A 26733-nucleotide genomic window follows, 5' to 3' on the forward strand; every position below is an offset into this window, starting at 1 on the left:
AGATGAAATCTCAGCTATGTCTGGGGGCTCAGTGGGTTTCCGCTCTGTTGGCTGAGGCTGAGATTCAGAGAAAGAGACCAACAACAGTGCGGGTTGGAAACCACAAAAGCCCCCCTTCGCCCTGGAAGGGAAATTGCTGAAATACAGCAGCAGCAGAGACTCTTATCTACCTTAGCATCCTGAGGGCATTGCTACATGCAGTGTACCCTTCTTCTCCCTGCTCACCCCTAATCCCAGTCGTGTCCCCCTAGAGATTTACCTCTCCTCCCGCTCAGGATCCTCTTCTGCCTGCTCACCCCTAATCCCAAACCTTTAGGCCTAATGACCAAAAATCATTTCCATCTGACAGTTGTTCAGTACCTATGTGAAATGAGTTTGTGGTTTCTCAGCCCAGTTCCTAGCTGGTAGGACAGCAACTGTGCCTACCAGCAGAATGGGCAGTAATTGGTTTCCTCTTTAGCGGCATCACAAGTGAAGCCAAGGAGGCTAAGATTTTGTCAAAGGTATTTTTAGTAAAAGTCATGGGCAGGACATGGGCAATAAACATTAAATCATGGAAGTCCAATCCCCGCTGCCCAGGGCTGAAGCCCGAGCCCCGCCGGCCAGAGCTGACAGCTCAATCCCCACCGCATGAAATTGACAGCTCGATCCCTGCTGCATGGAGCTGACGTCACAGAGGCCTCATAAATCACAGAATCTGTGACCTCTGTGACCAACTTGTAGCCTTATGAATGGGCCATGGAATGTCCTCAGCCCTTAGGGTTTCCTGTGTCTGGGTGGGGGCACATTGGCAGGGGACAGTTCATGGGGGAATTGCTGCAGAAAGCTTGCTCTGCCACTGCCCAGGCTGTACTCACTCTTGGGGCGGGGAGGGGGGAGGACACAAGGTTTGTAGAGGTCAGGAACAGAGGTTGTGATTATTAACTCCGACTTAACCTTGACATATTCCAAATATACAAACCCACAGAGAATCCCCTGGGCCTGCTGCCACACAACACCATAAATGCACACGCACCCTGAAACCATGCAGGTTTCCACTCACTGACCTTTCCAAGCCCCTGCCCAGTCATGGCATCCTATACATGCGCATACAGCCAGTAGGCCCTCGCAGCTTTGCATAGGCACTTCCCCTAAGACAAGCACCGTACTAAATAACCCTCTTCTATAGTCAGCGTTTCCCTCGAGACCAAGAATTGTGTTCAAATGCTTATGGGAAACCACCAGTCAAATAAGAAGGCGGTGCATGGACCCTGAGCAGAACATGAACTGTCATCAAGCCCTTGTTGGGACTGTTGTATGAGAAGAGGAGACAGAAAGGCCAACATCTGAGCAGCTTTCTGAAAATCATCATTTTTCTCTGCTGTGTCAGTTGTTGTTTCTCTTAGATCATGTACAGCTGGTGACGAACACAGCGCACGAGAGAGGCAGACAGAGAGAGAGAGAAAAAGAGGTAAGGAAAATATTTTACTAAATATTGATCATTCTTTCTTTCAATGTGACCAGAACAAGGACATCTATTTTTTGTACTTTTCTTATTTTTTGACCCATTTTATTCATAAAATTCTGTCCCAAAGAGCATGCAGTACTGGCCAGGGACAAGTGCTGCTTTTGCCACTCTTATGGGCTATTTTCTAAGCTGGCAAAAGCGTTTGGAACTGAACTGTTGCTGACACCCGTCTTTGCCCTGCTCGCCAAAGGTGAGACATTTATTTTTAGCAAAAAATATTTTCTCCCCCAAAAAACTGCTCAGGCTCTGGGGTAGTGGCACAGGAGCTGCCCCAGAGCTCGGCTGGCACAAAGCAGGGTGTTACTGCAGCCAGTGTCGACAATGGAGGCATTCGTTCATTAGAAGTTTTCTCTTTCCCTTTCCGTTCTTTACCCTCCGTATTTGTACATGTCTTTGCTTTGGTTTTCACCCTGTTTTTTCACTGGATCCATCTCTCTTTTCTCCATGTATGTTTCTAGAACTTTCTTCATATATAGCTATCGAGTTTATTTTATTTTTCTGGTTTTCCTAAGACAGCTCCCACAGTAGTACAATACCTCTCCCTCTTTTGACTCCTTTCTTCACCCGAGGTTTCTGCTGTTCCTCTGCTCCCTTTTCTGTCTCTCCTCAATGTAGCATGAACTTTTGATCTAACAGTATCCACATAGATTCAGAATTAGGTTGGATGGGATTGTGGGTCACTAAGAGATGGCCTGAGAGATTTGGTTATGCAAAACTGTAGGTGAAAGAAAGAAAGAAAGAAAGAAAGAAAGAAAGAAAGAAAGAAAGAAAGAAAGAAAGAAAGAAAGAAAGAAAGAAAGAAGCGCCATATTGGGTCGAACCAATGGTCCACCTAGACCAGTATCCTGTCTCTGATGGTGACCCGTGCCAGATGCTTCAGAGGGAATGAACAGAACAGGGCAATCATCAAGTGATCTATCCCCTGCCGTCCACTCTCAGCTTCTGCCAACTGGAGGGTTAGGGACACCCAGGGACATGGGGGAAAAGAAAGAAAGAAAGAAAGCAAAAGATGAAGGCATAGTCAGAGAGGGAGGAAGAGTTACACACTCAACCCATGTTGACCAAGATGTCTAGTAAAACCCAGATACACTGGGAGGTCCCAAGATGAGCCCTTTACAAGACCCTGACATTGACTTCCCCCTCACTCATGATGTACACCTGAACTCTTTTCCATACTGCAGTGGGCAGTAAGGGCAGCATGTGTGTAGTTGTGGGGGGAGGGGGAGCAGTGGTTCTCCCTGTTACCAGCCACCTGTTGTCGTCGTCCCCAAACACCCTCCAAGGAGGGGAATTTTATCATCAGACCAAAGTGCAGGACAATGAGATGGCAGCTCCCAGCCAGATGTATGTGTGTGTGTATGCGTGTGTGTGTGTGTGTGCTGTACGTCCGTTTCATATATTTTAAGGCCAGAAGGCACCATTGTGATCATCTAGTCTGACCTCCTGTATTACACAGGCCATTGAGGGTCTCAGTGATTCTACAACAAGTCCAATAACTTGTGGTTGAGCTAGTACGAGTCTTTTGGAAAGATAACCAGTCTTCATTTAAAATGCCTAAGTGACGGGAAATTTACCACATCCTTTGATAAATTGTTCCACTGTTTAAAAATTGCATTTTATGTCCAGTTTGAATTTTTCTCACTTGAGCTTCCAGCCACTGGGTCTTGTTAAACCTTTGTCTGCTACAAAAAAGGTAGTTATAGTTTGAGTTCAAGTTGCCTCTTTGATAAGCTAAATAGATTGAGCTCCTTACGTCTCTCACTGTAAGGCAGGTTTTTCAGACCTTGAATAATTTTATGTTGCTCTTCTCTGCACCCTCTCCAATTTTTCAACATCCTTTTAGAAATATGGACATGAGCACTGGATGCCGTATTCCAGTATCAGTCTCACCATTGCCGTACACGGAGGTAGAATCACCTCCCTGCTTCTATGCATTACTCCCTTCTTTATGCATCCAAAAATCCCATTAGCCCTTTTTGCAACAGCATCACACTGAGAGCTCATGTTCATAAATGCTGAAACCCCAGAAAATGTCAAATGGAAACCACCTCGTGCACTGACCACAGCTAGTATGTTTCTTAGATCTTTTTGTGAACATCAGTCTCTTTGAAAAAAGAAAAGGAGAACTTGAGGCATCTTAGAGACTAACACATTTATTTGAGTAAAAGCTTTCGTGAGCTACAGCTCACTTCATCGGATGCATGCAGTGGAAAATACAGTGGGGAGATTTATATACACCGAGAACATGAAACAATGGGTGTTACCATACACACTGTAACCAGAATGATCACTTAAGGTGAGCTATTACCAGCAGGAGGGCCGGGGGGGGGACGGACCTTTTGCAGTGATAATCAAGGTGGGCCATTTCCAGCAGTTGACAAGAACGTCTGAGGAACAGTGAGGGGTCGGGGGTGGGGAAATAAACATGGGGAAATAGTTTTACTTTGTGTAATGACCCATCCACTCCCAGCCTCTATTCAAGCCTAAGTTAATTGTACCCAGTTTGCAAATTAATTCCAATTCAGCAGTCTCTCGTTGGAATCTGTTTTTGAAGTTTTTTTGTTGAAGAATTGCAACTTTTAGGTCTGTAATCAAGTGACCAGAGAGATTGAAGTGTTCTCCAACTGCTTTTTGAATGTTATAATTCTTGAAGTCTGATTTGTGTTCATTTATTCTTTTACGTAAAGACTGTCCAGTTTGACCAATGTACATGGCAGAGGGGCATTGCTGGCTCATGATGGCATATATCACATTGGTAGAAGTGCAGGTGAACAAGCCTCTGATAGTGTGGCTGATGTGATTAGGCCCTATGATGGTGTCCCCTGAATAGATATGTGGACACAGTTGGCAACGGGCTTTGTTGCAAGGATAGGTTCCTTGGTTCGTGGTTCTGTTGTGTGGGGTGTGGTTGTTGGTGTGTATTTGCTTCAGGTTGGGGGGCTGTCTGTAAGCAAGAACTGGCCTGTCTCCCAAGATCTGTGAGAGTGATGGGTCGTCCTTCAGGATCGGTTGTAGATCCTTGATGATGCATTGGAGAGGTTTTAGTTGGGGGCTGAAGGTGATGGCTAGTGGCGTTCTCTTATTTTCTTTGTTGGGCCTGTCCTGTAGTAGGTGACTTCTGGGTACTCTTCTGGCTCTGTCAATCTGTTTCTTCATTTCAGCAGGTGGGTTTTCTAGTTGTAAGAATGCTTGATAGAGATCTTGCAGGTGTTTGTCTCTGTCTAAGGGGTTGGAGCAAATGCAGTTGTATCGTAGAGCTTGGCTGTAGACAATGGATTGTGTGGTATGGTCTGGATGAAAGCTGGAGGCATGTAGGTAGGAATAGCGATCAGTAGGTTTCCGGTATAGGGTGGTGTTTATGTGACCATTGCTTATTAGCACCATAGTGTCCAGGAAGTGGATCTCTTGTGTGGACTGGTCCAGGCTGAGGTTGATGGTGGGATGGAAATTGTTGAAATCATGGTGGAATTCCTCAAGGGCTTCTTTTCCATAACCTCAGCCATGCAGAACACAATGCCATCCACAGCCTCAGAAACAACTCTGACATCATAATCAAAGACGCTGACAACGGAGGTGCTGTCGTCATCATGAATAGGTCGGAATATGAACAAAAGGCTGCTCGGCAGCTCTCCAACACCACTTTCTACAAGCCATTACCCTCTGATCCCACGGAGCGTTACCAAAAGAAACTACAGCATTTGCTCAAGAAACTCCCTGAAAAAGCATAAGAACAAATCCGCACAGGCACACCCCTGGAACCCCGACCTGGGGTATTCTATCTGCTACCCAAGATCCATAAACCTGGAAATCCTGGGCACCCAATCATCTCAGGCATTGGCACCCTGACAGCAGGATTGTCTGGCTATGTAGACTCCCTCCTCAGGCCCTATGCTACCAGCACTCCCAGCTATCTTCGAGACTCCACTGACTTCCTGAGGAAACTACAATCCATCGGTGATCTTCCTGAAAACACCATCCTGGCCACTATGGATGTAGAAGCCCTCTACACCAACATTCCCCACAAAGATGGACTACAAGCTGTCAAGAACACTATCCCCGATAATGTCACGGCTAACCTGGTGGCTGAATTTTGTGACTTTGTCCTCACCCATAACTATTTCACATTTGGGGACAATGTATACCTTCAAATCAACAGCACTGCTATGGGTTCCCGCATGGCCCCACAGTATGCCAACATTTTTATGGCTCACTTAAAACAACGCTTCCTCAGCTCTCGTCCCCTAATGCCCCTACTCTACTTGCGCTACACTGATGACATCTTCATCATCTGCACCCATGGAAAAGAAGCCCTTGAGGAATTCCACCATGATTTCAACAATTTCCATCCCACCATCAGCCTCAGCCTGGACCAGTCCACACAAGAGATCCACTTCCTGGACACTATGGTGCTAATAAGCAATGGTCACATAAACACCACTCTATACTGGAAACCTACTGACCACTATTCCTACCTACATGCCTACAGCTTTCATCCAGACCACACCACACAATCCATTGTCTATAGCCAAGCTCTACGATACAACTGCATTTGCTCCAACCCCTCAGACAGAGACAAACACCTGCAAGATCTCTATCAAGCATTCTTACAACTAGAAAACCCACCTGCTGAAGTGAAGAAACAGATTGACAGAGCCAGAAGAGTACCCAGAAGTCACCTACTACAGGACAGGCCCAACAAAGTAAATAACAGAATGCCACTAGCCATCACCTTCAGCCCCCAACTAAAACCTCTCCAATGCATCATCAAGGATCTACAACCGATCCTGAAGGACGACCCATCACTCTCACAGATCTTGGGAGACAGGCCAGTCCTTGCTTACAGACAGCCCCCCAACCTGAAGCAAATACACACCAACAACCACACACCACACAACAGAACCACGAACCAAGGAACCTATCCTTGCAACAAAGCCCGTTGCCAACTGTGTCCACATATCTATTCAGGGGACACCATCATAGGGCCTAATCACATCAGCCACACTATCAGAGGCTTGTTCACCTGCACTTCTACCAATGTGATATATGCCATCATGAGCCAGCAATGCCCCTCTGCCATGTACATTGGTCAAACTGGACAGTCTCTACATAAAAGAATAAATGGACACAAATCAGACTTCAAGAATTATAACATTCAAAAACCAGTTGGAGAACACTTCAATCTCTCTGGTCACTCGATTACAGACCTAAAAGTGGCAATTCTTCAACAAAAAAACTTCAAGAACAAACTCCAAAGAGATACTGCTGAATTGGAATTAATTTGCAGACTGGAAACAATTAACTTAGGCTTGAATAGAGGCTGGGAGTGGATGGGTCATTACACAAAGTAAAACTATTTCCCCATGTTTATTCCCCCACACACACCCCTCACTGTTCCTAAGATGTTCTTGTCAACTGCTGGAAATGGCCCACATTGATTATCATGACAAAAGGTTTCCGCCCCACCCCGCTCTCCTGCTGGTAATAGCTCACCTTAAGTGATCATTCTGGTTACAGTGTGTATGGTAACACCATTTGTTTCATGTTCTCAATGTATATAAATCTCCCCACTGTATTTTCCACTGAATGCATCCGATGAAGTGAGCTGTAGCTCATGAAAGCTTATGCTCAAATAAATTTGTTAGTCTCTAAGGTGCCACAAGTCCTCCTTTTCTTTTTGCGAATACAGACTAACACGGCTGCTACTCTGAAACCTATCAGTCTCTTTATTACTGTAGGTATCATAGCTGTCTGTCTAATAATCCATCTGTCTCTACCATGCACTCATTAGTGTGGGAATGGATGGCCAGGTCTGTTGTTGGAGGGTACTTCACAAGGTCAATATCTGATTACTTGCTCTGGCTTCAAATATCTTAAGCTCAGTATTCAAAGTTTGCAAGTGGGCAGGAATGTAAACTGGGGGGAGGGGCAATTGTTTAGGGAGCCAAGGAGTGATAACATTTGGGAGAAAGGACTGAGTCTGAGCCAAGAGAAAGTAACACAGGAGCCGTCCCCAGGCTGAAGTGTCTGTGAACCTGGGGAGCCATGTCCCCAAGGGAAGGGCCAAGACTCCAACACTCAGGACACTGGGGGTTAGAAGCTCTAAAGAACTGATGGGGGAAGCAGAGATGGGACAGGTTCCTGGCCCCAAGTTGGGTAAAGAGATGGGATTTGGAGGGGCTTCTTCAGCTCAGATTTCATGGACTTTTATAGCTGCAATTTGATGTATATTTTTAAATTGTTTGGAGGGAATTTGGCACTGACCTGAGGGACTTATTTGGCATCCCTTCTGTGTCACCCCAGCCTGCCAAAGGCAGAGAGAGTTCTCCCTGCCACACATAATGCACAGTACCCCTCAGCAGTATACCTGACCCTCTCCTGTGGGATCCCATCTCTGGCTGAGTGGGAGCTTCAGTCTCCATGGCCCACTCAATCCTGGCCATGAGGACATTCAAGTCAGAGCAGCTCTGTGAGGTAACAACTCATCTCAGTGGTGGAGTGGCAATCAAGAGGCATCGTGGCGGGAGATCAAAGCAGGGTCAGTGCCTGTATCATAGAATCATAGAATATCAGGGTTGGAAGGGACCTCAGGAGGTCATCTAGTCCAACCCCCTGCTCAAAGCAGGACCAAGCCCCAATTTTTGCCCCAGATCCCTAAATGGCTCCCTCAAGGATTGAGCTCACAACCCTGAGTTTAGCAGGCCAATGCTCAAACCACTGAGCTATCCCTCACCCCTGTAGCTTGTGTCTGTGTGAGAACTGGGCCCTCTGAGGCCCACAGATAATGGGGGCATGCTGAATGTGCCTGAATCCTGTCTCTCTTTGCTCTCTGGCACTGTCAGACTCCTTTGTCTTGCTCGGTCTTTTCCTCTTACATTGCCCTTACCCATTGTTACATTCATACACATTTGTTGCTTTTATGATGGAAAGACAGTTTCAAAGCAATTATCATTAATAAAACAGCTTCTTCCTGGCCAGCTCAGCTTAAGGCCTGGTCTACATGAGGAAATTAGGCCAGTATCAGCAAAATCCGCACCCCTGAGTAACACAGTTAATCTGACCTAACCCGCAGTGTAGACAGCGCTAGGTTGATGGAAGAATTCTCCTGTTGACCTAGCTACCGCCTCTCAGGAAGGTGGATTTTCTGTGCAGGTAAAAGAAGCCGTCCTATTCGCATGGGTCATGTTTTCACTGTAGCACTACAGTGGTGCAGCTGCAGCTGTGCTGCTGCAAAGTTTTAAGTGTAGACAAGCCCTTACTTTAGCTTTCTAGATCATTTGCGAGAGATAACAAGAGATTAGTCTGATGAAGGAGCTAAACATTCTGAGCCCCAAATTCAAATCAAACTGAAGTGAAGTTTAGAAATGAGAAGTTGTAGGATGCTTCAGATCCTGTCCTGGGACAAAATAGCCAGGCGTGGGGGAAACCCAGTGCTTGGGGAGGGGCTGAGGGGGTGGAAATCTTTCTGCAGAGGACTGGTGGCCTGCACCATCTCTTAAGAAGCAAGCTGCCTCCAGATCAAAAACACAGCCACAAGCAAGAGCGAGAACAAAACAAGGAAACCGCACAGCCTGAAAGAGAGAAAGAGGAACGAACACACACACACACACACACACACACACACAGATGTCTTGTTTGCACTTGGGACCTTTTCTAACGATTTCCCACTGTTACGAACTCCAGTGCTAGCTGTGCTAGGAACCCTAGAATGATGGGCCATCATCTGCCATTACCATTTGCAGTGCCATGTCATCAAACCTTCCTGAGAGCCAGTTTAAGGGACTTGGTGCTGATCTAATCAACAGCTGCTGGAGCAGAGAGCTGTCTACACTGGGGCACCTAGGGTTACTACCCCAGCCAAGGCTGGAGAGAGTGAGAAAAGCTCCCAGACCAGAGCTGGTGGCAGACATGGTTTGGTATCTGTTGCCACTTCCCATGGCCTCTTTTCTCCACTGATTGTTTCTCGGCAGCATTTGACCTGCTCTGTGAGCTATGGAAACTAACACAGACAGATATTCTGTGGGAGGGGAGGAAAAGGGAACTCAGTGCTAGGGGAGGAAGTAGCTTGGCAACCCCTAGAGACTAACTCCTGTATCTCCAGAGGGTATATAGCCCAGGCAGGAGCAGAGCAAACTCCCTCTGGCACAGCACAGCACCTGCCTACTGTGCTTCACCCTGCCCTGATGAGTGCCTGAGGGGATTCCAGTCTCCTGGCCCATTCAATCCATAGTTTCTCTGCTCAGGCTGCCATCAAGTGGCCAGTTAGAGCCAACAGTGCTCATAGAATCATAGGATTGGAAGGGATCTTGAGAGGTCATCTACTCCAGTCCCCTGAACTCATGCACTATTGCAGTCACAAACTGTGCTTCTGATACCCCACACTGATTATCAAGAAGCGAAAAAAAGAAATCACACAGCCCCCTTTATTGCATTCCATTTCTTTGGTTCCCAGTCAGCACCTACGTCCAGTAAGGTGAGGAGTTATTTAAAAAACTCGGCTCACTATACAAAATGTTCGTCTGAATCCCAAAGGGCCAGACACATTGCCAGATCAATATTAGGTTGGATCTTACCCAAAATACCAAGCTGCCAGCCAACCCTTTAGCATCTAAAACTAAACATTTATTATAAAGATAAAAGAAAGAACAAGAAGAGAGTTTTTAAATGGTAAAGCAATCAAATACATACAGAGACTATCAAAGTCCATATATCAGGATCTTAGCAATATTGGTGAGTTGGCTGGCTTAAAAGTTCCTCTGAAATACATCCACAGCTTGGATGGGTCATTCAGTCCTTTGTTCAGAGCTTCAGTTTGTAGAAAGTCACTCCAGAGGTAAGAAGCAGGAATGAAGACAAAATGGAGATGATGCAGCGGCCATTTATAGTCTTTTGCCATGTGGCTTGTACTTCCCGTGTCCCAGATACAAGCTTCACAGCATATGGCATGGAAGCCTTAGACTTCTCTGTCCACAAGCCTACCACATGCCTTGATGACTCATAAAGTGTCTTCCTTGGCTCCTTTCAATGGGTTAATTGTACAGTTGATAGCCCTTGATGGGCCATCAAACAGGCTAGGCCGTGCTGATGCCAATCTGTCTAGGGGGTAACTTCAGTAGTAGATTAGGGCAAACAGGCCTGGTCTACACCTAAAACTTAGGTTGATCTAGCTACGTTGCTGAAGGCTGTGAAAAGTTTTACACCCTGTACAGTGTAGTTAGGTTGCCCAAACCTCTGACACAGGTAGGACGACAGAAGAAGTATTCTGTGAACCTAGCTACCACCTCTTGGAGAAGTGGATGTACTACAGTGATAGAAAACCTCCTTCTGTCGCTGTAGTAGGTGTCTACACTACCGTGGCATAGCTGCAGATGTGCTGCTGTGGTGCTTAGTGTAGACACTACAGCTATGGGAGGAGTTCTCCAGTCACTGCAGTAAATCCACCTCCCCAAGAGGCAATACTTGGATTGATGGAAGAATTCTTCTGTCAACCTAGTGCTGTCTACACAGGAATTTAGGCTATGTCTGTACTTGCAGAATTTTTGCGCAGTCAGTTTCAACGTTATAGTGAACCATTGAAAGAAAAGTGCTGGTTTGTGTACTCACGTACATCCACAGGCATCAGTGAGTGTTTATATTTGCAGCACTTCCATCGTGGATGAAAGCAGCGCACTGAGTGCATCTAGCCCTCAGCAAAGCTTTCTCCATTTTGACAATGGGTCTTGTGGGAAGGGGGGTTGAGGGTTTGATCATGGGGCATCCTGGGTCCCTGCACAGCCTCCTCTCACCAAACACTGATCAGTTCCAGTAGATCAGCTTTGCTCCAAGCAGGGGCTCCTTTCCTCAGTGGAGCAGGCATTGTCACCTGGCCAGATGATAAGTGAACATCTCAACAGCCCAACACTGTGGCACTTAATTTCAGAAAGGGGAACTGTGCAAAAATGAGGAGGTTAGTCAAACAGAAATTAAAAGGTACAGTGACAAGAGTGAAATCCCTGCAAGCTCCATGGACACTTTTCAAAGACACCATAATAGAGGTTCAACATACATGTATACCCCAAATTAAAAAACACAGTAAAAGAACTAAAAAAGAGCCACTGTGGCTTAACAACCATGTAAAAGAAGCAGTGAGAGATAAAAAGGCATCTTTTAAAAAGTGGAAGTCAAATCCTAGTGAGGTAAATAGAAAGCAGCATAAACATTGCCAAATTAAATGTAAAAATGTAGTAAGAAAAGCCAAAACGGAGTTTGAAGAACAGCTAGCCAAAAACTCAAAAGATAATAACAAAATGTTTTTTAAGTACATCAGAAGCAGGAAGCCTGCTAAACAACCAGTGGGGCCCCTGCACAATCGAGATAGAAAAGGAGCACTTAAAGACGATAAAGTCATCACAGAGAAACTAAATGAATTCTTTGCTTCAGTCTTCACGGCTGAGCATGTTACAGAGATTCCCAAACCTGAGCCGTCTTCTGTAGGTGACGAATCTGAGCAATTGTCACAGATTGAAGTGTAACTAGAGGAGGTTTTGGAATTAATTGAGAAACTTAACAGTAACAAGTCACCAGGACCAGAGGGCATTCACCCAAGAGTTCTGAAAGAACTCAAATGTGAAATTGCGGAACTATTAACTCTGGTTTGTAACCAGCTACTGTACCAAGTGACTGGAAAATAGCTAATGTAACGCCAATATTTAAGAAGGGCTCTAGAGGTGATCCTGGGAATTACAGACCAGTAAATCTAACGTCAGTACCGGGCAAATTAGTTGAAATAATAGTAAAGAATAAAATTGTCAGACACATAGAAGAACATAAATTGTTGCGCAAAAGTCAACATGGTTTCTGTAAAGGGAGATCATGTCTTACCAATCTATTAGAGTTCTTTGAGGGGGTCAACAAACGTGTGGACAAGGGGGATCCAGTGGACATAGTGTACTTAGATTTCCAGAAAGCCTTTGACAAGGTCCCTCACCAAAGGCTCTTACGTAAATTAAGTTGTCATGGGATAAGAGGGAAGATCCTTTCATGGATTGAGAACTGGTTAAAAGACAGGGAACAAAGGGTAGGAATAAATGGTAAATTTTCAGAATGGAGAGGGGTAACTAGTGCTGTTCCCCAAGGGTCAGTCCTAGGACCAATCCTATTCAACTTATTCATAAATGATCTGGAGAAAGCGGTAAACTGTGAGGTGGCAAAGTTTGCAGATGATACTAAACTGATCAAGATAGTTAAGACCAAAGCAGACTGTGAAGAACTTCAAAAAGATCTCACAAAATTAAGTGATTGGGCAACAAAATGGCAAATTAAATTTAATGCGGATAAATGTAAAATAATGCACAGTGGAAAAAATAACCCCAACTATACGTACAATATGATGGGGGCTAATTTAGCTACAACTAATCAGGAGAAAGATCTTGGAGTCATTGTGGATAGTTCTCTGAAGATGTCCACACAGAGTGCAGCAGCAGTCAAAAAAGCAAACGGGATGTTAGGAAACATTAAAAAAGGGATAGAGAATAAGATATTTCAAAAAAGATATACTGGCATTAGAAAAGGTTCAGAAAAGGGCAACTAAAATGATGAGGGGTTTGGAACGGGTCCCATATGAGGAGAGATTAAAGAGGCTAGGACTTTTCAGCTTGGAAAAGAGGAGACTAAGGGGGGATATGATAGAGGTATATAAAATCATGAGTGGTGTGGAGAAAGTGAATAAGGAAAAGTTATTTACTTGTTCCCATAATATAAGAACTAGGGGCCACCAAATGAAATTAATGGGTAGCAGGTTTAAAACAAATAAAAGGAAGTTCTTCACTCAACGCTCAGTCAACCTATGGAACTCCTTGCCTGAGGAGGTTGTGAAGGCTAGGACTATAACAGGGTTTAAAAGAGAACTGGATAAATTCATGGAGGTTAAGTCCATTAATGGCTATTAGCCAGGATGGGTAAGGAATGGTGTCCCTTGCCTCTGTTTGTCAGAGGGTGGAGATGGATGGCAGGAGAGAGATCACTTGATCATAACCAGTTAGGTTCACTCCCTCTGGGGCACCTGGCATTGGCCACTGTTGGTAGACAGGACACTGGGCTTGATGCCTTTTGGTCTGACCTAGTATGGCCATTCTTATGTTCTTATGCTTCCCTTTTCACCATGGGAATTCCCCCTTGTTTATTTCTTGTATCTAGCTCTGATTGCTTTCTTGCAAAGCGTCTTTTATTTTCACTAGCACAGACTGCTGGTGTGACTGTTGCACCTCCTGTTCTGGACATCAATTGTTATTTTCTGGAAAGTCCCTTCTTTTGAGTTCCAGCTATTAGATGATCTCTCGTATGGTCTGCCTTATTAATACCAAAGTCGCAATGCTCTGCTAGGTCAGATGGGGCCCTTATAAAAAAAAGTCCACACTTTCTCCAGGCCTCCACATCTTCTGATATAAGATTGCCTCTATCTGTGTATGACACCCCTTTTGGAATTAATGCTCAGCTTATTTTCTTTGAATAATGTAAATTGCTATTCTCACACTCTTCCTCTGTGGAAGCAAATGATTTCCAAGTATTTTCAGCTTCACTCCGCAGTGCATCAATTAATGAGTTGACCTGTGGTGCCCCACTCTCTGTGAAGTGCCCCTTCTATGCGGGCTACTTCATGTACTTAGCAAACTAAAAGTCTTTGAGGCAGGCTGAACTTTAGCATTTATTTTTCCTCTTATATATGTTGATTCAAAACCAGACTGCTTTCGATGCCACTGCATGTGCCAGTGGTAAAGAATCACAGAAAAAGTTGCTTTCATGTAACACTGAACAGGGAACTTTATCTGAGTAAAGAAAGTAGTATTACCTCTAAGGCCCAGTCTGCACTAGAAAATTAAGTTGGCATAACTACATCACTCAGGGGTATAAAAAATCGACACCCCTGAGTGGCGTAGTTAAGCTGACCTAAGTCCTTGAGTAGACAGTGGTAGGTCAACAGAAGAATTACCTACGCTGACAGGAGGACACCTCCCATTGGGGTATGCAGTGTCTACACTGAAGTACTAAAGTGGTGCAGCTGTGCCGCTGTCAGTGCTGGGTTTATAATGGTGCCATGCTCAGAAGGGGCCCAGGCCTGCTCTGCTTGCACTGTACCCTGAGACCTGCCAGCCACCCCTCACCCCGCTCACCACTTGCTCCTCTCGGCCTGCCCGCTAGCCAGCCGAGGGATCCTCTTCACCCCCTGGCCCCACCTGCCAGCTTCTCTCTGCCTCCTGGCCGGATCCCAGTGCACCTCCGGCTCCGGGCAGTCTCTGTTTCTCACCACCTGTGGGGCCCCATCTGTCTCCCCGGAGGCCAGTCTCAGCCAGGTGGTGGAGATGTGGGGGGCTTGGCTGGGCCCCTCCAGGCAAGTCAGTCCTGAGGGAGCCCGGCTGGGGCAGGCCCTGGCCTGGCTGATTGCACCACTCCCGAGGAGCCAGAGCGATTCCCCACCCCGGGACCAGCCCCGGCTGCACTGCCGGCTCAGCCTAGCAAACACAGTTGCCTCCCAGAGGGCCGGTGAGTGCGGACAGGAGGCAGGGCATGGGGGAGTGGGTCTCTGGGGTGCCTGGGGGGGAGTGCTAGGCTGTGAAAGGGTGGGGAAGATCTTTGTGTGTTGGGGCACTAGGGAGTGGGGGTTCTGTGTGGGGTGCTGGGCAGTTTTGTTAGGGCTGTGGGCAGGGGGGCGCAGGGCAAGGGTGGTGGTGTGCATTTGTGGACAGGATGTCGGGGGGGTGTTGGGCGGGGTGGGGGAGGGGGATGTGTGGTGCGGTGTGGGATCACCCCTGAGGGGAAGGGGCATACTGGCTGCATAGGGCCAGGTGGGCCACTGTGTGTCTGGCAACTGCTGGTTTGTAAATAGTGCCCTTGCACTGGGCTGGGTGAAGTGGGGCTGCCCCTGCAATGTCATGCCCCTGTCTGGCCCCTTGCTCCGAAGACCGCCCCCCCACCCCCACCCCGTGCCATGCTCCATTGCCTCCATGGGAGCCCACACATATGTTTGGCACCTGGCCCATAAAAGGTTAATCCAGCCCTGGCCACTGTAGTTTTTTAAGAGCAGAGACACCCTAAAGCTAATCTGTCCTCCGGTGTCTGTCTCTCTCCTACCTGCACTACAGGGCTTCTACCTAGGACCTTCCCCACCCCTCCTGCTACAGATATAAAGAAGCAGAAAACATACTAGCTGCATAAGGAGGCCTGATCTCTATCCGAGACAGGAGAGCTCCTGGGATTTAACAGTGTCGCCAATTTTCATGACTTTATCATGAGTCTCATGATAGTCGGTGTTTGTCTTAAAGCTCCAGCTCCTGGAGTAAGTTTCTAGCCCTCATGGCTGGAGAGAAACGCTTGACAATGGGAGCCATAAAGGCCCACGAACCAGAAAACAAATAAAAAGAAACCAACATTTAGTATTTTTAAAAATCTCATGATCTTTAATCCAATCTTTAACCAAGGGGTTACAGTGGATGAGAAGCTGGATATGAGTCAACAGTGTGCCCTTGTTGCCAAGAAGGCCAATGGCATTTTGGGATGTATAAGTAGGGGCATTGCCTGCAGATCGAGGGACATGATCGTTCCCCTCTATTCGACATTGGTGAGGCCTCATCTGGAGTACTGTGTCCAGTTTTGTGCCCCACACTACAAGAAGGATGTGGAAAAATTGGAAAGCATCCAGCGGAGGGCAACAAAAATGATTAGGGGACTGGAACACATGACTTATGAGGAGAGGCTGAGGGAACTGGGATTGTTTTGTCTGCAGAAGAGAAGAATGAGGGGGGATTTGATAGCTGCTTTCAACTACCTGAAAGGGGGTTCCAAAGAGGATGTCTCTAGACTGTTCTCAGTGGTAGCAGATGACAGAACAAGGAGTAATGGTCTCAAGTTGCAGTGGGGGAGATTTAGGTTGGATATTAGGAAAAACTTTTTCACTAGGAGGGTGGTGAAACACTGGAATGTGTTACCTAGGGAGGTGGTGGAATCTTCTTCCTTAGAAGTTTTTAAGGTCAGGCTTGACAAAGCTCTGGCTGTGATGATTTAGTTGGGGATTGGTCCTGCTTTGAGCAGGGGGTTGGACTAGATGACCATCTGAGGTCCCTTCCAACCCTGATAGTCTATGATATTCTATGAATCTCATGATTTTTGCAATGCTTGGGATTGGCAATAGTGGGACTGTAATGCCCCTTCCCCACCCAACCCCAGGCAGCCAAGCTTCCTGCCCTGAGGAGGAAATTCAGCAGAGCTTAAATTTAGAAACAGGAACAACTCAAATTACCTGCCACCCCTTTACATTCTGTCCCCAGAGCTCTTCTTCCTGCTCTGTATCCGGCCCTAACCACGACCACTGCAGTGCGCTAAAGGTGTTACAGATATCCTGCTTCGTGGAACTGAGGAAGCTAGAAGAGAAGGAAATGGTGAGGGGGCATGAAAGGAGCCAGAGGGAGGGTAGGGAGAGGTCTGATACCAGAGCATGGTGGCCCCAACACCATCTCTGAAGCCACCTGAGGTATGGGGTTTTTGTTAGGGAAACACAGGGGGCTTTGCTCTCTGGCCCTGTCTGTTCTTCCCAAGTCCTGCTTCCCCCCACTGTCCTGTGGTTACATGGGTGACTTTGTTCTCCAGCACCATCCCTCCTGTTTCCTGCAAACCTGCACCATCCCAGGAATACCCAAGGGGGACTTTGCTCTCCTAGCCATGTCTGTCCCTCCTTTCTCCCGTAACTTGCAACCCCCACATTTCATGGCTGCAAAATCACAAAGCACAAGGGCTGCAGGTGAGAAAGATAGATCCAGAGAATGAGGAAGGATGGTAGCAGAGGAAGCAGGGCCAAGAAGAGGGGAGCCTTCACCCCCCCCGGCGGTGTATACCTAAACCTGTCCCTCTTCCTAGCTCTGCTGCTGTACCATTCCTCCTCTTTCTTGGGATCCATCTATATCACCTGTGGTCCTTTCTGTATTTTGTGATTCTGCAGCCATGGAGTGTGCCTTACATAGAGTCCACTCCTGGCTCCAGAGCTTGAACGTTCATTTATATAAATAAGGGCCAGATTCTCTGGCCCACAAAGTTCATTTTGCACTGTGTAAAGCAGTGCATGGTGAACTTACAGAGTCCCACAGGGCAATTTCCCTACACCCAGAGAATCTCTGCCAATGGAAAGTTGATGGAGGCAGTGAAGATGGGGGAGGGGCCATTTTGGTGACAGACTGATGCATGTTGAGAGTGGGAGAGAAAATGGTAGAGCCAGCAGTAGAAGTTAGAGTAACTGCTGCAAGGCAGCCAAGGATCAGGGAGCCACAACCGGTTCCAATGGCCTCTTCCCTGCACTACGTTCAAGCACAGGGGAGAACAGGACCCTACATATTTTTCTGGCTCTTACATGCAGGGTAGGTCTGCACCAGATATGCTACAGAGCAACAGCTGCCTCGCTGTAGTGCAGACACTTACTGCATCGATGTAGTTCTTCCGCAGGTGTAGTTAATCCACCTAGAATCATAGAATCATAGAATATCATGGTTGGAAGGGACCTCAGAAGGTCATCTAGTCCAACCCCCTGCTCAAAAACAGGTCCCATACCCAATTAAATCATCCCAGCCAGGGCTTTGTCAAGCCTGACCTTAAAAACTTCTAGGGAAGGAGATTCCACCACCTCCCTAGGCAACGCATTCCAGTGTTTCACCACCCTCCTAGTGAAAAAGTTTTTCCTAATATCCAACCTAAACCTCCCCCACTGCAACTTGAGACCATTACTCCTTGTCCTGTCCTCTTCCACCACTGAGAATAGTCTAGAACCATCCTCTCTGGAACTACCTCTCAGGTAGTTGAAAGCAGCTATCAAATCCCCCCTCATTCTTCTCTTCTGCAGACTAAATAATCCCAGTTCCCTCAGCCTCTCCTCATAAGTCATGTGTTCCAGACCCCTAATCATTTTTGTTGCCCTTCGCTGGACTCTCTCCAATTTATCCACATCCTTCTTGTAGTGTGGGGCCCAAAACTGGACACAGTACTCCAGATGAGGCCTCACCAATGTCGAATAGAGGGGGACGATCACGTCCCTCGATCTGCTCACTATGCCCCTACTTATACATCCCAAAATGCCATTGGCCTTCTTGGCAACAAGGGCACACTGCTGGCTCATATCCAGCTTCTCGTCCCCTGTCACCCCTAGGTCCTTTTCCGCAGAACTGCTGCCTAGCCATTCGGTCCCTAGTCTGTAGCTGTGCATTGGGTTCTTCCGTCCTAAGTGCAGGACCCTGCACTTATCCTTATTGAACCTCATCAGATTTCTTTTGGCCCAATCCTCCATTTGTCTAGGTCCCTCTGTATCCTATCCCTCTGTAACCTCTCTAAGGCCAGGCCTAAACTACAGACCTATGTAGGTGTAACTGTGTCACTCACAGGTGTGGAAAATACACACCCCTGGGCGATGTAATTATACCAATCTTAACCCCTGGTGTAGACAGCACTGTGTTGACAGGAGAGCTTCTCCTGCCGACATAGCTACCGCTTCTCGGGGAGGAGTTTTAACTATGCCGACAGGAGAGCTCTCTTCTGTCGGCATAGAAGTGTCTTCACTTAAGTGCTACAGCAGTGTTTTAAGTATAGACCTGCCCCGAGAGACAGTAGCTAGAATTCTTCCATCAGCATAGCAGTGTCCACACTGGGTCTTAGGTCATCTTAATTACATCGCCCAGGGTGTGAAATTTATCAACTTTTTATTCAGACCTTAGACCTTTGGGTTTTGTTTCCATGATTTTCAGATTTCAGTTAACAGCTGTTTAATTCAAATGCAATAAACACTTGGGAGAAAAACGCTTTTTACTACTATTTCTACACCTCCCCTTCTTCCCCGCTCTACATTTCTGAGAATCCCAACAAGTCCTCCAGGGAACACCAGACTTGATAGTCATGAGATTTCTAAGGTAAAAAACAAAAACAAACTAACTAACCAGAAAACCCTTTAAAAAGAGCTTTCCAAGCTGTCTGTATCCATCACAAAGCAGCAATTAAGGCCAGATTTTTGCTCTGCCTTTGCAGGCCCTCTAGCCTCCCCTCGGCCCATTCAAGCTCAAAGTTTCCCCTGTCTTCTCAGAAAGGAAGGGAAAGAGGAGATGCAGCCCCTACCTGGGGCAAAGGCCTCAACTGCCACCTGGGTGCAGGAACCCCATAGTGCCTTTCCAAGTGCAGAAAGGCCAAACCACTGCTGTGCTGCTGAAAATCCTCCAGCACCCCCCACTCCCACAACTTTGACAGAAAGCAGTTTCATGTGATAATTCAGAAACCTGCAGCCCCAGGAGAACTGGAAATCTAGGGACAGTGTAAAATACACTGAATTCGGTATCAAACTCCAGGGAGAACACACTGGCTGGATTCTTCATTGTCATATTGAATTCACCTGTCTCAGTGATAGAATTTCCACCTAGCTGTGCTGGAGCACAGCAGATACCAGGGGCATTGACCAAGTACGTAGGCCCAGCCATGGAGCCACAAGACTTGGAAAATAAACCACTATTAATAGTTCATTTGGGTTTTTCTGCATTAGGATCCCTTTACCTGGACGATATTTCCTGCTCATAGTTCTCGGAGGGAAGGAACAATCCAAGAGGATGAACCCATCCAGAGTCGTGGCATACAGCATCCTTGCTGTCTTCTCTGTGATGCAGCTCGGTGAGTCCCTGGCTGGGCAGGGTGTGGTGCAGCAGCTTGGGTATTTTTAGGCTCTTTACGATCTCCTGGTTTCCTGCTTCAAACTAAACAAGTTTTGCCCTTTTTTTAAATGGCTGCCATATCCGATTACTGATAATGGGACTGAATCCACAAGCCTAAAATGGCCTTATTAGGTAAAAGTGAAGCCACCACTATGCAGCTACATGTGATAATACAGAAACCTGCAGCCCCAGGAGAACTGGAAATCTAGGGACAGTGTAAAATACACTGAATTCGATATCAATACCAGGGAAAACACACTGGCTGGATCACCACACCAAAAAAGATGGCCCCTCTTAAGGTGTGTCTTCCCTGCACAGGTAACTTAGATGATCAGCACCCATGTCTGAGCACGTGGGTTAGCGTAGCCCGGGTGTGAGCAGCCATACTTCAAAACCATAACCTGTATGACTGTGACCTCACTGCCACGGCATTCACCCGTGGGTGTCTCTAGGACTCCTGGGGGCACATCCCCAGGTTCTTTATGCTGCAATAAACTGAGCTGTTTCATAATTCTTTCCCAGTGAATTGTGGGAGGACACAGGGGGAGGGGAGGAGGACATGGGAGGATTGTGGAAAGGCACTGGAGGCCAATAAATACTTGAGTGGTTTATCCTGTGTCCTCCCTGCAAAGCGGGTGGCTTACTTGGGCACTAGCCAGTACCCCTAGCCAGGCCAATTAGCCCATACTGAAAGCACCACTAAACTCAGGTGAGAGGGTTTTGTGAGTGGACAGGAGTGGGGTCAGAGGCAGCACCTGGGTGAGAGCCTGAAGATGCATTAGACGGAAACAACCTTCAGTCTCAACTGAGCTGTGCTGGAGTCAGACTGGTGACCATCTCTGTAACCCATTGGCAATGCCCTGAGGCATCCATCCCTCAATTAATGCTAGCTAGAGGAGGTCCCATAGGAGGATAAATATTACATACAAGAACACAGAGGTTTTAATGTCAAACAGTAGGAGATGCTGGAACTGATGCTAGCTATGGAACCTAGCCCTTGGCTGCATTATGTGTTATGAGACAGTCTTTCATAACATGATCACAAAGTATTTTTTCCACATGGATTTTTTAGCAGGACTTGAACCCTTGGCTTTTCAGAGTCACAACACAGATCTTCTTGTGCTAAAGGAATACCTGGTAATATAAGTAAGCTGGACACACATAAGTCCATGGGTCTGGATCTAATGCATCCAAGGGTGATGAGGGAGTTGGCTGATGTGATTGCAGAGCCATTGGCCATTATCTTTGAAAACTCGTGACGATCAGGGGAGATCCCAGACGATTGGAAAAAGGCAAATATAGCGCCCATCTTTAAAAAAGGGAAGAAGGAGAATCTGGGGAACTACAGACCAGTCAGCCTCACCTCAGGCCCTGGAAAAATCATGGAGCAGGTCCTCAAGGAATCCATTTTGAAGCACTTGGAGGAGAGGAAGGTGATCAGGAACAGTCAACGTGGATTCACCAAGGGCAACTCATGCCAGACCAACCTGATTGTCTTCTATGATGAGATAACTGGCTCAGTAAATATGAGGAAAGTGGTGGATGTGACGTGATATATCTTGACTTTAGCAAAGCTTTTGATACTCCCATATTATTCTTGCCAGCAAGTTAAAGAAGTATGGATTGGATGAATGGACTGTAAGGTGGATAGAAAGCTGGCTGGATAGTTGGGCTCAATGGTTAGTGATCAATGGCTCGATGTCTAGTTGGCAGCCGGTATCAAGTGGGAGGCCCCAGGGGTTGGTCCTGGAGTCAGTTTTGCTCAGCATCTTCATTGATGGTCTGGATGATGGGATGGATTGCACCCTCAGCAAGTTCGTGGATGAAGCTAAGCTGCAGGGAGAGGTAGATATGCTGGAGGGTAGGGATAGGGTCCAGAGTGATCTAGACAAATTGGAGGATTGGGCCAAAAGAAATCTGATGAGTTTCAACAAGGACAAGTGCAGAGCCCTGCACTTAGGACAGAAGAATCCCGTGCCCTGCTACAGGCTGGGGACCAACTTGCTAAGCAGCAGTTCTGCAGAAAAGGACCTGGGGATTACAGTGGACGAGAAGCTGGATCTGAGTCAGCAGTGTGCCCTTGTTGCCAAGAAGGCCAATGGCATTTTGGACATTAGTAGGAGCATTGCCAACAGATCGAGGGATAGTGCCCTCACCAGTGCCTCTATTCGGCACTGGTGAGGCCACATCTGGAGTATTGCATACAGCTTTGGATACACTAGAGAAGGGATGTGGACAAATTGGAGAGAGTCCAGCAGAGGACAACGAAAATGATTAGAAGGAGTCCGGTGGCACCTTAAAGACTACCTCCTTGTTGTTTTTGTGGATACAGACAACCATGGCTACCCCCTGATACTTGAAAATGATTAGGGGGCTGGAGCACATGACTTATGAGGAGAGGCTGAGGGAACTGGGCTTATTTAGTTTGCAGAAGAGAAGAATGAGGGGGGATTTAATAGTAGCCTTCAATTACCTGAAGGGGGATTCCAAAGGGAATGGAGCTAGGCTGCTCTCAGTGGTGGCAGATGACAGAACAAGGTGCAAATGGTCTCAGGTTGCAGTGGGGGAGGTCTAAGTTGGATATTAGGAAAAACTATTTCACTAGGAGGGTGGTGAAGCACTGGAATGGGTTACCTAGGGAGGTGATAGAATCTCCATCCTTAGAGGTTTTTAAAGCCAAGCTTGACAAAGCCCTGGCTGGGATGATTTAATTGGGGATTGGTCCTGCTTTGAGCAGGGGGTTGGACTAGATGACCTCCTGAGGTCCCTTCCAACCCTGATATTCTATGATTCTTTATGTGGACCAACTACTAGAGGGTGGTGTGACACCCACTTTGCCAGTGAACTACCCAGATAATCTGTGGCTAGCTCTGGGAGGGGAGTGTGGTCTAGTGTTTACTGACAGGCTGGCCGGACACATAAGTATGACAGATTTTTTTATTATATTATTATTATTATTTAAAGAAAGGCAGTTTTGCAGGATGGTTGAGATTTGGGTCTCCTATGTTAGAGGCCTGGGTTCTATTCTCAGTTCTGCTAGAAATTACCTTATCTGTAAAGTGGGTGGGATAATAGTTGCCTCTCCCATAGTGTAGAGGTATGAGGCCTTGGTGTCCCCTAGACTGCAGAGTATTTTTGTACAAAGGGTCTGTCTGCTTGGGGTGCAGGCTGTGGGCTGGCTCAAGGAGGTAGGACAGAATCCTAAATATAGGAGTGTCCTGCAAAATTTTAGATGAGTGGAAACCTACATAGTCAGTGATCAGCTCTCTGCCATCAAGAGTAGGAGATGCAAGGGGGCTCTGCCCCCAAGGAGCCAAACAGGAGACCTCTGGCACTTTTGTGTGTATGTTTCAGTTTGAATATTGAACCTGAAAAGACAACATACAAATTGGGGCTGGGCAACTTCCCTATAAAGATCAGAATGTAGGTGCAAACCAGTGTGGTTTATTATTTTTAAAAAATCATAATTTTTGAGCCAATCGCATGATTTGCGGGGGAGGAGGATCTGAGTTGGGAGTTTTGAATGCATGGTGTTGGCAGCGCTGAAACAGGGAGACATTGCACTGACTGAAGTGATAAGATGTCATGATAGTGGGGCAGGGGTGCCAAGACCAGTCCTGGTCCTGTGGGTCAGGGCTCCCAATAACCTGCAAATCTGTGGAACTGTTTGTAAGGGACCTGACCTTTGGGCACTATCACATCAAATACAGCACTGATCCCAACCACTCACCACAGAGTGCAGGAGGGAAAATCCTGTCCCCTGCACCATGCCACCCCAGTCCCTGTGGTGGTGGTGGTGGGTACTTGCTGCCAGTCCGATGTCTCCTACAGAGGGATTTGCTGTGACAGACTCAGTTTTGCCAGATGTTGTGATTTGATTGGAGCTCTTGCCATACGTGATGTTTTTCTTAAAGCCACAGCTGCAGGAATGGAGAACGATTGCACAAGACTCTCAGCTTTCAATTAGAAAAAAGAAGATTTTGCCTCTCCAGTTTACAGAGAAAAGCGTGAAAACCTGACCTGAGTGTGGCCTGAAAACGCCAAACAGAAAACACCGGTTTATTTTTAAAATCTCATGATTTTTATTCTCATGATATTTTTGGTGGCCTGACTCGTGATTTTTGAAGGCCATGCTGCAGCCTTCTGGAGGCACGGGCCCAGGGAGAAGTGTGTGTGTGTGTGTGTAAAACAGAACAGAATCTCTGTCAGCTAGGGAAAGAGAGAGAAGGCAATGTAGGGAGGGTGTGCAGGAATGGGAAAGAATGGGGATGAAAGAAGAGAGAGCCACAGGGGAGAGAAATGAAGAGAGGAAATCCAAGGGAGGGGAGAATGGAAAGTAAGGTCAGCAGGAGTGGGAGGAAAGGTAAGAGAGAAAAACCAAGACAGAGATGGCTGTAACTCTAGGATGGGACACAAAGTGTCAGAGACAGAAATAGAGACAAACACAAGCATACTAGGATTTAGGCAACACCCACTTAGGCTTCCAGCTCCCCAGCCATCACCTCTCTTGGACGAAGACCTACATCTCTCTCCCTCCTGACTAGGGTATTTCCAGGCTGCACAGTTCCCTGCCTACACTGTGAATACCCTAGTAAGGACTGCCGACAAGACTAATGTGCTTTCTCTCCAGAGGTTATGAACCCGGTAATTGCCAGCAGTTAGAAGTTACCACACAGGTCTTTCTAAGCCAATACATTTATTCCTAAGGCAAAAGCAATACAGAGAAAGCATGCCAAAAACAAAAAAAGTATTTAGCAGTGATCATCCCACCTCTAACAAGGGCTCTGGTAGGAGTCTATCCTTCAAACCTCACACAGGGTTTTCCCTCTGGTTACAGGTTCATAACTGTCCCAGAGTCAGACCCAGAACAACCATGAATAGGTCAGTCTCTTCTTTATACACCTTGGGCCTTTCATCTTGAGATTCCAGGGGCAGATGATCAGCAGACAATGGTCCCTTCCTCAGGGCACAGCTTCATAAGGCTGGGTTTTCACATTCACCTCCCCCTGGAGAGTCCCCAGACAAACCACTTGACACTGTTTGTCCCCAAAAGTCCATTCTTGTCTGGCACATTGTTCAATACAGTCCTTTGAAGTTCCTAACAGTTCCCAGGGTTCACATCACAGCTCCCCCCAGAGAGGTTACATACAATCCCATCACACAATAATACATAACCTTTGCATTTAATTCAATGTATTAACTTAATCCAGATATACGTACACTTAATTCAGTAAGGTTTTTCATGGATATGGCAGGAAAATGCCCCATCTGTCACCATTTGTTAGATAGATAGATAGATTAGGTTAGATTTTATGGAAGAGAGTTGAGGTGGTTGGAATGAGGAGACTAGAGATTTCAGGAAGACTGCAAGAGGAAAAAGAGCAATAAAAATGGGGGAGACTCCCAGGGAAGAGTGTGGGGGATTAGCAGGTTTGGGGTCCATTTTGATGGAGAGGGGGTATTACTTTTGCCACTGTAATGACTGTTCCTTCCCCACATTATTTTGGGGGGTCTCTTTCAGGTCTGATCCCCACTATGGCTGAGGGAGAGACAACAGTGTTTGGTGCTGTTGGGGAACAGGTGATCCTGCCCTGTATTGACAAATTCCAAAATGAAGGGGTGACCTGGAAATACAATGACCTAGTTGTGATCCAGTATCAGAAGCAGCTCTTGAGAGGTAGAACTTCAAATTTACCACCCTTGTCCCTCAGACAGGGCTATGGAATCCCGTCTCTCCTAGGGAGCAGCTTTCACCCACTGCCTTCTTTCTCTCCCCAAAGGCAGAACTCCGTTTTTCAATCGATCTGAATTAAATAAGCAGGAGATGTCCAAGGGGAACTTCTCCCTGATACTGTCACAGCTGAGGCACTCTGATGCTGGCAAGTACGTCTGTGGAGTTGGTTCCAGAACTTTCATGGTCCAGCTGCAAGTGTTTGAAGGTGAGTGATCTGGGACAATGAGATAAGAGTGCAAGGAGCTTTGAGACAACACTTTGCTGAGGTCCCTGTCCTTTGTCCATCTCCTCTGGCCTGAGCTATTGCAGATCCCTTTCCTCCAGCTGAGCCCCACCTCCTCAGATTGCCCTTCTGCTGAGATCGCCATGCTCGCCTTCAGTCCCAGCCTTTCCCTTGAGGAAGCTGGGAGACAACAGGACTCACCGGACGGGCTCTCTCTCTTCACAGTTACAAGTTCTCCAAGTGGCTACCTCCTGCAGCATGAAAAACTCATGCTGACCATACAAGGTCCCTCAAGTGCCATCGTCACCTGGTATGACAACCGCGAGAACAAAGTGACAGCCACTCAGTCAAGAGAACTGAAGAATGGTGGACACAGTCTGCAGATACACAACCTCCGGGCTGAGGACAGTGGAACCTGGATGTGCCACATCACATCCCTGTCTGCTAAGCTGGACATACCCTATAAGGTGCTGGTGATAGGTAAGAGAAGCATGGATCTGAGTTTCAGAACTTTGCAGATGCCTAGAAAATGCAGAAGACGGTGGATAAATCTAAACAGATCCCATCTCCT

General features: G+C 46.8%; 1 protein-coding gene across 4 annotated transcripts in view; it reads left to right on the forward strand.

The window, feature by feature from the left end:
• The first annotated feature begins 1154 nt into the window (after positions 1 to 1154).
• Positions 1155 to 26733, forward strand: part of CD4 (CD4 molecule) — a 30226-nt gene continuing 4647 nt past the window's right edge. The window contains exons 1-6 of one of the 4 annotated variants that reach the window (XM_075119735.1): positions 1158 to 1450; positions 16804 to 16914; positions 20040 to 20164; positions 25727 to 25882; positions 25986 to 26144; positions 26388 to 26642. In XM_075119735.1, coding sequence (XP_074975836.1) covers positions 20104 to 20164; positions 25727 to 25882; positions 25986 to 26144; positions 26388 to 26642 — 631 coding nt within the window. In that variant the 5' untranslated portion in view covers positions 1158 to 1450; positions 16804 to 16914; positions 20040 to 20103. Of the gene's footprint in view, positions 1451 to 16803; positions 16915 to 20039; positions 20165 to 25726; positions 25883 to 25985; positions 26145 to 26387; positions 26643 to 26733 lie in introns of all 4 variants that reach the window. The other 3 variants (XM_075119741.1, XM_048820738.2, XM_075119748.1) reach the window with 3 other exon arrangements.

This window comes from Caretta caretta, chromosome 1, assembly GCF_965140235.1.
Source record: "Caretta caretta isolate rCarCar2 chromosome 1, rCarCar1.hap1, whole genome shotgun sequence".
Classification (NCBI taxonomy): Eukaryota; Metazoa; Chordata; order Testudines; family Cheloniidae; genus Caretta; species Caretta caretta.